The 13285-nt window shown below is 41.4% G+C and overlaps 1 protein-coding gene across 1 annotated transcript in view; it reads right to left on the minus strand.

Moving 5' to 3' along the window:
- fut8b (fucosyltransferase 8b (alpha (1,6) fucosyltransferase)) overlaps nt 1-13285 on the minus strand; it is an 87421-nt gene that overhangs the window by 21422 nt on the left and 52714 nt on the right. The window contains exons 3-5 of the mRNA XM_083933738.1: nt 10571-10689; nt 9338-9500; nt 3105-3219 (exon numbers count right to left, since the gene is read on the minus strand). Coding sequence (XP_083789864.1) covers nt 3105-3219; nt 9338-9500; nt 10571-10689 — 397 coding nt within the window. The remainder of the gene's footprint in view (nt 1-3104; nt 3220-9337; nt 9501-10570; nt 10690-13285) is intronic.

Genomic DNA, 13285 nt, shown 5'->3' on the forward strand with positions numbered 1-13285 from the left:
TGGGAATTAGCACAATAGGGGGACCTTTAAACCTCTATTATTTCATCACTATTTTTCCTACATAACCCAGTTTTGGTACCATTTACTGCTGGTAATATTTCTCAGAAACTGTCATTTAACACTTTGCATTATGTAATTGCTTCGTTGTATAGTAGATTTCATTGTTCTTAATTCTGTTTGCGTTTACCACGACTGGTTTCAAATTGTGTACCTACTGATATGTTCCTGTGTATCTAATATTCATATGACCTGTTAAACTAATCATGATAATACGAACAGAATATGGCTTTATATTGTGACTTTGAATTCCTGAGAGAGTTGAATCTCATGGGAACACCAATAAGCTGGGAGCAGGGGCCTTTTGTAAAACGATCAGCTAGCTGCCTAGATATCAGCAACTGGTTTGGATAAAGATGGGGGCAGCTGGTTCAAGGTTATTTTTCATGCAGTAAACAGTACGTCCAAGGTATTAATAATAAAGGAGAAGGCCCAGAGAGCCCATGGTAAAGAGATAACAGATTTTAATTAAAAAAGGAAAAATATAGTGTTTTGGAGATATGATAAATTACATTTGAAGACTTGCTTCTGATTTGGGGAGGGCGCACGGAGTAAATTCGATAGCGGTCCAACTTGAGTTGGTCAGAGTGTGTGTGACATGATACCAGTGCTCTGTTAACTATACTACTTTGCATTGTACAGTTAAGTCACATCGCATTGAATTCTCCTGAAGTCAGTGACTCACCTCAACTATTGAGAATGGTGGTCAAGTTTATTAAGTATTTAACTGATGTTGAGGACAACCTCTAAACCTCAACCTCAAGTCTTTTTTCAAGATATAAATATTTGTTGTAGGGGCTTTTTTAACTCTGTTTGCATATTTGTTTGGAAATATGTAAACAACCTAGTCTGTAATGAGCATAAAGATATGTACCAATTAGGGATTGGTCTGTCTACCATATAAGGATGTGTTTTAGTTGTGAGGGGGCTCTCTTTAGGGAGAAAGCAAGGCTTTGAGTGAGGTATTAGGGCTTTTGTTTGGCTTATATTAGTCTTTGTCTTAAAACTATTGTTTTTATTATTTACTTTTTACATTTAATTAAAGATGTCCAAATACACCTGGTATGCATCATAATATAAGTTTTGCCTCACAACTGTTTTTTGTGCCCTTTTTGTGCCCTTCCTGACCACCACCACCACAGGTGTCACCAAATCAACCAGGACTAAAATCCTTCTCACACTATCACTTTACAAGTTGATATTGCAAACTTGTTAGCAAAAGGTTGCGTACTCACACTTCCAGCAGACATGGAGCAATATTAGTAGTCATTTTCAGTAGTGTTTGTCTCTCACTCCCCTTATAGCTCTGTTGGTTCTCATTAAAAGATAAATGTTCCACCAAAGTTGCTAACTTTGTCCGTCTGCTGTTTGGTGCTTTGCAGATAGTGAACAGCTGATTTTGGAACTCTAAAATGAGGGTATTTTACAACCCAGCCTAAACAAACTATGCTGCTTTCCCACCCAAACTTGGCAAATAAAATCTGCTACAAAAACCTCTTTCACATACAATATAAAAAACTGATTATAGCTACTTCAAGGGTTATAATTTTTCAGTTGCTGGACATGTTTGTTGAGTTACAAGTGATGTTTGGGAAATGCAGTAAAAAAAAAAGCCCCAAAAAACGAACTTGATCTTGCTCACTACCAATAAATGCCATAATCTACAGGCTCACAGTGCAAAAATAGATGAAAAGTGTGTCCAACAGAAATCCATCTGAAGAAACCGGTAATGTTCACTGAATGTTGTGAGTGGACAGATGGAGCAGACGCAAAGATGGAGTTAGTTATACCAGGAATGAAGGGAGATGCTGGTGAGGGTGGCAGAGACAGCAGGATAGGAGGGTGGAGTCTGTCAGTGCGTGCACATATAGATATGAGATATGTGACTTTGTGTGAGATAGAGCAAGACACAGACACACACACAGACACACACACAGACACACACACAGACACACAGACAGACACACACACACACACACACACACACACACACACACACACACACACACACACACACACACACACACACACACACACACACACACACACACACACACACACACACACACACACACACACACACACACACACACACACACACACACACACACACACACACACACACACACACACACACACACACACACACACACACACATACACATACACAGGGCACCTCTTTGCGTAAGAGCATGTGCATCAATCTTTGTGGTTGCACCTATATGTGTGTGTGGGTGTATGCCAATTGCTCGCTTAGGTGTGGGTGAATCCATCTGTGCACGACTCGGTGTGTGTGTGATGAATTAGTGACGGCAGCTGGTGGAGCGGTGTGATCCCTCAGCGGTGGTGACAGCAGCTGTTAGTGGTGCTGTCTCCGCCCAGCCAGACTGACTGGGTCCTCTTCATCAAACACACCGGCTCATTAATGCTGCAGGGCCCGATGCCGCGGCGCACAGCCCCACCCGGGAACCCGGCAGTGCCAGAGCTGGGGGAGGGGACCAGGGCGGCTGGGGGTGAGTGGATGTGTCACAGATCTCAGGCTGTGTGTGCTGACTGTAAGCATATGTGCATCTATCTCAGCCCGAGTAAATATGCAAGCGTCTGTCTTTGACATTTTTGCATTTGCGTTTGCCGATCTGTCATTTTGGAAGTCTGCATGTGTGTCTAAGTGTTTTGATGCACACGCGTGTGTCACTAAACCGCTGACAAGCAACAAGAATCCTGCTTGTCAGACTCCGACTGCTGAGACAGTCTGCTATCACACCCCTCACCTGCTCCTCTTGGAAACTGATGCTGACAGTTATAGATGGTGCAAATGAGACGAGCAAGTGTGAAAGATGTCCTCAAAAACTCATATGTGCAGTAATAACTGTGAGAGAAACATTTGCATAAATGCTCTCTGTTTGTGTGTGTGTATGTATATGTGTATGTGTGTGTGTGTTTGTGTGTGTGTGTGTGTGTGAGAGAGAGACAGAAAAGAGAAAGAGAGAGTGTGTGAATTACAGTGCAAGGCCAGTTGGCTGAGCAACAGGTGTGTCTGTAGATACCTGTAGGTAGGTGATTCTATTCTGGACCAGATCCGACAGGTCTTTAGCCTCCTTTGTTCTCCACTCGCCCACTCCGTCCGCCTGGCTGAGGTAGTACAAGTCTGTCATGATGGACCTGCAGACACATACAAATCATGTATATATTATAACGAGCTGTACAGAGACACTGATTGCTTACAAACTCTGTTGGATGTTTTTTTATGTGTGTAATACAATGTGCAAATAGCAGCATATTCTCCAGATGTGGCCATAACTGCAGATGAGGAGCATTACCTCACCAATTCCATTTTTTCATCATGAAACATATGAATGCACTGCCAAACAGAAGAACAAGCGGCCTGGGTTTGCATTCAACAGCAGAGCTCCAGTACATCTCTGAGAGGTTGGTACGTAACCTTTGAAAAGAACCTTTCTTACACTCTGTAGTGTCAACATAACACTTCAGAAACTTCTCTTTTTCTCTCATTAAAAATGACAAAATCTGGGCAAAATTGGACCACACAGTAGAAAGATATTTAGGACTACTTATGTGTGCATTCTCAAAGATGTTTAAGCATGTGAGTGCGTGTCCTTAACTGACATATCAGCAACTCCGGTCAACTTCATTCCCATAGCAGCCATTTAAAATGTGTGGCTCCAGGATTCAGTAACAAGCTCATGGCCATGATGCAGTTAAAAGGGAGACTTGTACACTGCAATTGCCCTCGCAGTTACAGTGTCTGTGTGTGGCAGATTAGGAAAAAAAAAATCAATAGACACATACACATAGAGAGCTTACACACAGAAATGTATACATACATACGTGCTGCGTTCTGACTCAATAATGTCAATAAAAACTGACAGTGTGGAAGATAAAAATGTTTCCTTGAATACAGGGTTGGGGGATATGAATATATATACCGTGATATGAAAGAAATTTGTCAATAGTCTGATATTCTTTAATACTGTGTGAGTAAGTCTTCACAGATCCAGTCGGCTACTGGTAACCAAGACCTGACAAGGGACCTGAGTCGGGCTGGCTGTGTTCTTCCTCTATTTGGGTCTGTTGGGTTTGAGCCGGGATCACACTGTCCCCTGCTCTCTCTCTTTTTAATTTTTTTACTAATCTATACATCAGGTAGGATTTCCTGTGATCCTTTTCCATTTGGCTACAAAATCCTGTAAGTACTTTTAATCGCTGGTTGTACCATTAAGATATTGCTGATGTACAGTAACTTAATTGTTTTATCGTCTATCTAATTCACTGGATTAGCAAAAATCAAACATTTGTAAACTGTTTATAGAAATAACATTTACAATAAGATGCTATATCTATCTCAGTAAAATAAAAGGACATAGCCTTATCAATATTGCCCACTCCTACTTGAATAGGTAACATAATCTTGATGGAACTTGCATATTTTATACATCTCGCATTAGACAGTTGCGTGTCTTCTCTGTGACCTTATGTTTGTCCAGTTTAGGATAGACATGCAGACGTTTCATATACTAATATAGCATAAATGACTCTGTTTTTGCTCAAAACTTATAGCCAGATGATAGAGTAAATGTCTGCTACTATTGCGAAGCTAACCCCCTTGCCTACAAAAGTTCCCACAACATTATGTATGGCTTTAAATTAGAACATCCACCAGACAGCATATGTTGACATTTTAACATGTGTCTAACCAAGGCTCATTATGCTTTCAGGATGTTTATAGAAAAAGTTTTGACTGACGACAAACGCTTCTTTCTGGTTGTTTAGCTGTTTTGGAGTCTGCCATCTGCAAGCCTCTGACAGCGTATTTGTGTCATGTCACACACTGCCAAATATCGTGACCATCCACTTATAAACATGCCCAAGAGCTCTGATACTTGCAGCTAAGGGCAGATGCAAACACACATCACACAAACATCACACACACACACACACAACACACACACACACACACACACACACACACACACACACACACACACACACACACACACACACACACACACACACACACACACACACACACACACACACACACACACACACACACACACACACACACACACACACACACACACACACACACACACACACACACACACACACACACACACACACACACACACACACACACACACACAAGCTTAATTTATTACTCACATCTTTGACCCAAATCAGTCACATCCTGTGTGACTGAGAGTTCTTATGCATATATTCAGTATTGCATGTAAAGACACACACAAAGCAGATAAACGGAACATGTCCCAACAGTGCAACACGGTGAATAGTGCCTTTCTCTACAAATAAGATGGTATCATTACTCATTGTCCCATTTTGAAGCTGGAACCACAATGTGTGCAAGTGTGTCAAATTCAGAAGACAGAAGCACGCGGGGGAGCAATCAGCGACCCTCTGTGAGAAGGAAAAGCTAACCTGGTTGGCTGCAAAACTTATCAAGAAAGAGTCAACAGACAAGCCCTGAGGAAGTTGGCAGCAAGACAGGGGAACACCACACAGCCCTAACATCCCTATGTATCTGGGGTGTGCGTATTCAAATGTGTGTGGTCTTGGGCATATGTGAAGCTTGTGGGCTTCCCCGGTGCTTCTGATTGGCTCATACTGCAGTCGCTGAGGCTGCAGCCGCTGGGCTTGGCAACAGAGCACAGCACAGTTCACCTCAGCAGAGTACTGATGCTGCATCAACGGGAGAGCTTTTACAGGGTTTCAGGCTTACATTACAGCGTGAATATCAACAGGCTAGGTGAGGCAGGGTGAGAAAAGGTACTCTTTCACTGGCCGATTAGGCCTATAGTGAGCCTGTTCTGCTTACAAATCAACAGCTTCAGCTACTGTCCTATCCATTCTGAACTGTTGGGGTTCACCCTTAGATTGTTACAGTTTATAATGTGATCAACATCTTGATTAATATCAACTCAGTCATAGTGCCCCCTACTGACAATAGGAAGTCACATGTTTTTATACTTTAAAGAGTACCTATTATGCTTTTCAGTCTTTTCTGACCTATGAATGTACTTATAATGTTTTATAGTCAGGTCAAATAATACCAAAGTGTCAAATAATGAAGTACTTGCATTTCGACATGAGCCCTGCAGACCATCTGGGTTGGCTGTGCTCAGTTCTGAACGTTAGGGTCTCGGTCGCTATTAGAGATTTCTCTGAATTTCCGGGATTTGTCCACGCAGAAGAATCCTGACTTTCCTATTGGTCATGCTGCTACGCACAGACTCAAACTGTAAGCTGTAAATTTGGCCACTTTTATGCTGTTTTACTGTTTATTTTAGAAGTTAACCTGTTAAAACTAATGTTAGCATGTTGCGCAGCTAACATGGCTAGCTTCCATATAGACATGGTTTCCTGCTTGTACGGTAGTTGATTCCGTGAAAATCAGCATGACCCTGAAAACTAGCATAATAGGGCCTCTTTACCAAACTTCTCCTACACATTTAATCCGATCAAATTGGTCAGTACCATCTAAAGACATGTTTGATCAAACAATACTAAAAACTTTGACACAGATGATGTCCCACCATAAAGTATAAAATTTTGCACATATTTCAGATCAACTAGACGCATTTTCTTTCAGACTGTATTTTCTCATATATTCCCACTCTTGGACCTAGTTACAGAAAAGACCGTTTTCAGGCTCCGATAACGACGGCTGCGTGTGGATGGTTGGCCTAACCGGTATTTAAAATGTGCGTTTATAGGAAAACGTGTTCTCGTGTGGCTAGGCCCTTAGTAAAATACAATTGCACATGTATGAGCACAAGCATGGACGGCCGTCCAAAGACTATTTTAAATATGACTGTTCCCCACCACGGACATATCAAAAGATGCCCCCGAAGAATTCGTGGTGGTCTGATGTGGAGGTGGAGTGTTTACTGCAGATTTGGTCAGATGAAAATATTCAAAAAGCAGCTGGACAAAACAAAAAAAAACTCCCAGGGGTGATGATGTCCATAAGCAAGAAGCAATCGAGCCGAGGCATCACTTCAAGTAATGTGAGTGCAAGCAGGCCTGGGCCGCGGGGAAGAGGGAGGGGGGACAATCATCCTAAAGCATGGCACAGATCATCTGGGCCAAGTATGAGTGCACCCTTAAATGCACAGATGATGTCCTACCCTCAAGTCTACAAACTGAAAGCTCATCATCTTTTTCATTTGTACAGCGGGTACAGTAAGTAATTGCATACTTTTTTAATGTGCTGCTTTTTTTTTTTTACTTGGGAAATGTTCGAGACGAGGACCTTAACCCCGTCCTGAGCAGAGTTTAAATGAGGGACTGGTGCATTTATTCGAGTCAAACATTGCATTGCTCTTTTCACCTCTGCCCCATCTGTGCTTGCTCTCATAGCCCTTGCCTGCAGCACTTCCAAAGGAAGCTGGGGGGCTTAGATGGAGAGTGAATGCATGTGAAAGTCTGTGACTGTGTGCGTGTACATGCACGCCTGTGTGTATGGGGTGAGGAATCAGTCTTTGGAAAGCTGCTTAGGCAGCAATGACTAAGACAATGGGCCCTGTAAACCACTTCAGTAGGATTACAATGAACCACTTGGCTCAGTGACATCAGGCCTTTCTTCATTTAGCAGCGTGGAAGCCGGCCATTCAGATGACAGAGAGTGTGTATCTGTGACCTTTGCCCTTTGTTTCTCAGCATCCACTGCCAGTGCTGCCTTCAACTTCTCCTTTCAAATGTGTCAACTTTTGACAGCATCAGTAGGCAGAGCTGGTAACAGTAGTAGCCTGTGAGTCTAATCAGCACTGAATGCATCAACAAAGAAGAAATGGGGAAATTTAAAAACACTGATCAGGATTCTGAGCTATTTCTTATACAGAAAACCATTAGCACTACCAACCATTTATCCACCCAGAGCTTCAGCTAATGACTATAGTCATCATCAATGAATCTTTTGATTATTTTTCTTTAAATAACTGATTAATTGTTTAGTCTTTAAAGTCACTGTGAAGCGGAAGTTTGGAGCTTCTTTACTTTCTGCACTGTGACGTATTTCCCAGTGAATCAGAATATTTGAGCAGTGAACAGATACAGAAGGGATTTAAATCATATTCTTAGCATTTGATTGGCCTGATAAAGAGTTTAGCACAGTATGCAGCTAAGGAGCAGAGGAATGTCAGCTCTCTTACACACACAAAGGCACACCGAGAGATGGCAGGGTCTTTCAATACATGCTCTGCGTCGATGCGGGTAGCACACAGAGACGTGCCCGTACTCCCATCATGCTCAGTTAGCCACAGACATATCTCACAGGTGATTTATTCTATCACTCCAATTTGACAATAAGTTTGTTCATAATCACTTCATAATGTTTTCTGTTTAAAAATAAAGATGTATTGGTATTGTTAAACCCAATTGCAGCCTCTACAGTTTTAATAGATACAAGAGAACAGATAGGTAAAATGTTTGTCATGGGTCCTGATTTAAAATATCAAACTCTGTTAGTCATTTTGAAGGACACAGACACAGATTTCCTCATGTGCTCTGTCTATTAACTTTAAATTAAATGAACTAATAATATAAACTAATAACAATCTGTTTTTTTTTCTTCAGATGACTCCAACGACTGTTGTTAAGACCAAATAAAGTACTAACAAAGCCGAAACCAACGGTCGTTGGCACTTGGAGCACAAAGGGTTCCAGTGACTTCATAGACAAATAACCAAGTCCAGTTGCTTTTGACTGAAATTGCTTTGAGGATGAGTTAGGAACACCTAATATTTAACAGGGCTGGAGATTCCTTTAAATGTTTCAATACTGTTGTTGACCTTAGTTTCAATACCAATAACTTACTTTGAGAAATATAAAAACATTGTCATTAAAAAAAAAAGTTCTTTAATGCTAAATTTGTCTCAACAAAAGCAAGAAATAAAGTAAACAAAATGAGGTTCTTTTTTTACTTTTAAGTTGACATTAATAAAGTATTGAGCTTCAGTATTCAGGCCTGTATACACCAAGAGGGCCAGATGACTGCTCAGTTATATCAGTTAGGCTAATCACAGACCTGGATATTAGATAACAGTATTGCAGATATTTATTAAATATATTATAAAATATAAAAGGAACGAGTGTCCAAATACTAGCTTGGAGTGTGTTAAACAAACACACAATCACACTCACATCTATGGGCAATTTTAAGTTCCAAAATGAATGCAATGGTTTCCTTCAAATCCCCGTGGAACATGTTGACATCTCCACTGTAAAGCAACTACAAGCCCACCTCTCCTGGTGTCCCAGGTCCTGTAGGAGCGTGTCAGCGTACTTCTGCCTCTCGCTGAGCTCAGCGTTGGCCAATTTCTTCACCTCGCTGCGAACAAAGTACCAGAACTCCTTAACGCCGTTCTCAACCCTCCTCCGCAGCTCCTCCTGAGTGGGCCCCGGGCCTGCAGGGTTAAGACAGAACGGCTCACATCAAAACATAACAAAGATACTCAGCTGGCATGACATTTGAAACAGGTATGATCTAAAACAATGAATCGATGACGTTAACTTCAAAGCAGCTTCCTGGGAATACAGCTGGGAGGAACAAGGTATGAAAGGATGCCAAGAGGTCTTTAGGAATGTTTGTGCATCAGAATATATGAGTCTAAATAGGCTAATGGCACAAAGATAGGGATATTTTGGAATATAACCATTCAAATGTTCCTCTTTTATTCTTTGTCTGTGGGTGTTGCTTTGACCTCAATAAAGAGCACTTGAGCACTGTTTTTGTGCCTCATGGCTCTCTCTCATGTCTTCTCTCACAGAGTTCTAACAACAGGGAGGAACTTTATACCTCATCCGAGCCAAACAAAGTGGAATAACCCACATGGATAACACAGCTGACTGCTCTGGTTTCTGTGGAGAGAAAGAAACCAAAAAAATCCAGGAAAGTGAAGGGACAGCCTGAAGCAGCAAGGAGGTGATGGCCGAGACGGAAAAGCTTTTTTTTCCTCTACATTCCTATCTTGCACTCTCTCCTCACTCCCTCCCTTGGTGGAAAAAGCTGGAGGGTAATTTTAGCTTTTTCTCCACCCGCGGCAAGATGGAAAGGCTGACCTCGTACTGCCCTCCACACTCACATGTCCTTCTTTATTTTCCCTCCGTCTCTCTTTTTCTCCCCTCTCTCTCCCATTCTGTCATTGGGGGCATTCACACCGCTTCCACTTCATTCACACATTTCCCCACTCACCGACAGCTTTCCTGCCCCTCTGACCACTGCTTAGAGTGCAAAATACACACATAACCCAGCCCGTCTGACGGCAAGGCTCTGCCATCATTGCTGCTGAGCTCCAGCAGATTTAACGCCGGACTAGACTGAGATTCTCGCCGCTGGCGAAAGCTCACAAGGGCCTGTTGACTGGTTTACACCATATATAGTCAACCCCTGCACCTTAAAATCAATCCTTTCATATTTCCAAGCTCTGTGCCAAATCCCTTCCTGCAACCTTTTACACGGTCCTGCCCTGCTTACCATCTCCAGTGAGTTTCTGGAAGCTGTGGATCTTCTGTTTGGCTCTGGTTAGCTGGTCCTCCAGGGAGCGCAGTCTTCCTGCAGCGAGGGACCCGACTTCTGCTTGACCCTCTGGTATCCTGGGGGAGAAAGACACAAAAAGAGGATGGGTGATGGGTGAGCATGGGAACGAGAGCAAATAAATGTCTTTCATTGCAGAAATACTCTGCTGGAGTGGTAAAACCGTATCTCAGTAAACCAAACAATCTAATGTAGAAAAATAATTTGGTAAAATTGAAAACAAAATGTGCATGTTTCCAAAGCCAAAGTTGTTTATTTAGTAAAAAGAAAAAGTCCTAAAATTTGAGCAGCAGTTTGGCATTTTCACCTAACTCACTATCATTTTACCCACTTTGACTAAGCTACTGGTTCAGCACTAGCTTGATGTAAAACTACTGGATCACTTGTAATCCAGTAGTAGATCACATGTGATCCAATCCTGCAATTTCAGCTTCACTAATCTTGGTCCGGCAACACAAGACTAAGATGAGACCATTACCTTGAGACAGGCACATTTTTAGTACCGTAGACTGTAAAACACATGTACATGACTTCACTTTGAACCTTCTCACACCTGACTAGATGCACACACTACTCGCTTGGCTGTAATTGGTCTTTTCTCATGATTTTCAATATGGAGAAGCATGTTGGATGTTGTGCAAATATTGTAAACTTCCTCTTCCACCATTAACCAAAATCTATCTGGGAATTAATCTGTTGAGAAATAGTGCAGGGCACAGATAGAAACCCCAGTTTTAATTGTCATTAATGATGTGTAGGAGTTTTGAGAATCTGTGATAATGTTTATCACCCTTACATTCACTGCATCTTACTGGAGTGACTCCATTCTCACATTTCTAGTCTTAAAAGTTGCAGTGAAAACTGAGCTGTGAGGGTTGGTTGACATATTTTAATGTGCACTACTGAAAATTCGACTTCATTTCTCACCATCGTGAAACCTCCTGGAGACCTGTCCCAGATTATTTATTTTAAGCTTAACAATATGTTCAAAGTACTGAATCATTTTCCATGTGTTAGAGCCAGCCTATCTACTTCTGAACAATACATCCAAACATTATATCCTGTTTCAATATCCAATGACTAGTCTAAGTACTGGATATCACATTATGGAGACAAGTGGGAATTAAATTACATTTCTTTGTGACTTTGATTTAAAAACTATACAAAAAAGAATAAATTACTTTTATTCTTTCTTGACGTTGGTGGATGACTCTAATGATGTCTGTCTGATGTGATATAATGGGCCAACATTTGAACACTCTATAATACAAATTTAATTAAGTAGGGAAAATTAATCAAAACAAACTTTTAACGTATAAAAAAACATAAATACATAAAGCTTCTCAGATACAATTAATATATTAAACAGAATGTGCTGCTGTACTTTAAGCATTTATGAGCGGCTGAACTGGAAATCCCCTTTCATTACTGTACTGTACATACTGTAGGCTGATTAGTGCTGCAGTGGTCATGGTGGCATGGTCTTTCTTATTTGTGTGAGGTAGGAGTAAGACGATCAAGATATATATAAAAACTGGCCTGTGTTGCCTTCAGTCATCTGTATGCCTTCAGTGTCAACCATGGCTCCCTGAAATAAAGACCTAAATAAACATTTTCACAGCACTGTGTCGATGAACTATGAATAACTACTGCGTGCACATAATGAAAACACAAATGAGCACTCTGTCATGCTCAGAACGCAGTTCAAATCAGCCAAGGAGAGAAAAAGAGCTGAAACTGACATTATACCAAATCAATTCCTCTACATAAAACTATTAAAATAGGAATATGTTTGAATGCACAGGGGAATTGGTGAAGTGCTGCAAAGGCCATGTTAATGAGTCATCAAGGCATGCAAACTCAATTTGCTCCCTGAGTGAGGAACATCATTCGCTGGCAGGCATAAAGATGAGACTTTTAAAGTTGCAACAGCCCTTCTCGCTGCACTCCCCCCCCCCACACACACACACTGTTTGAGCATCAGTCCCTGAAAAGCCCTGGCCTCCCACTTCACTGAGCACTAACTGAGCATTGTGCTTCAAAGCCATGGAAATAACTGAGGAGAGAAGGCAGGATATGTTAACTCCTATATTATATAACAGTGTGATGGACAAGGATAAACCTAACCATACCTTTGCATCATGGGTATTTGTATGCACGTCTTAAATTCACGCTTCCTTTCTTTATGAAATCTGTGAAAGCCCATTCCAGCTGCCTGACACAGATCTCTTGAAATAAGACCCAGATGGATTTCCTTTCGAAGTATCAATTCCACTGTCTATTCTTACAGCACAGTCTGTTCAAACAACATTCAACAATATTCCCAAAGACCACACCCTAACCTGCTTGTTACACCATTATACAGGAAGTAAGACTACTTCCTAAGTGACATCATTTCCCAGGGGTTTTAAGTGCTGCAAAAACTGTAACATAAAGCAAAATGATATATCCTTTAACAAGGCAGAAGAAATAGGCCAGGCCAGCACATGATAATGAGCGGAGATGTGATACAGAAGTTAGCTAACATGCTCCAAAGACACATAAACGGCTCAGACATAATATTGGTGCAGGTAAACCACAAGCATCCCCAACCAAGATGTGCAGATAAAAAATATATCCAAACACTCAGTGGTATCAAAACCCACAGACACACAC

The sequence above is a fragment of the Echiichthys vipera genome, assembly GCF_963691815.1.
Source record: "Echiichthys vipera genome assembly, chromosome: 19".
Lineage (NCBI taxonomy): Eukaryota > Metazoa > Chordata > Actinopteri > Perciformes > Trachinidae > Echiichthys > Echiichthys vipera.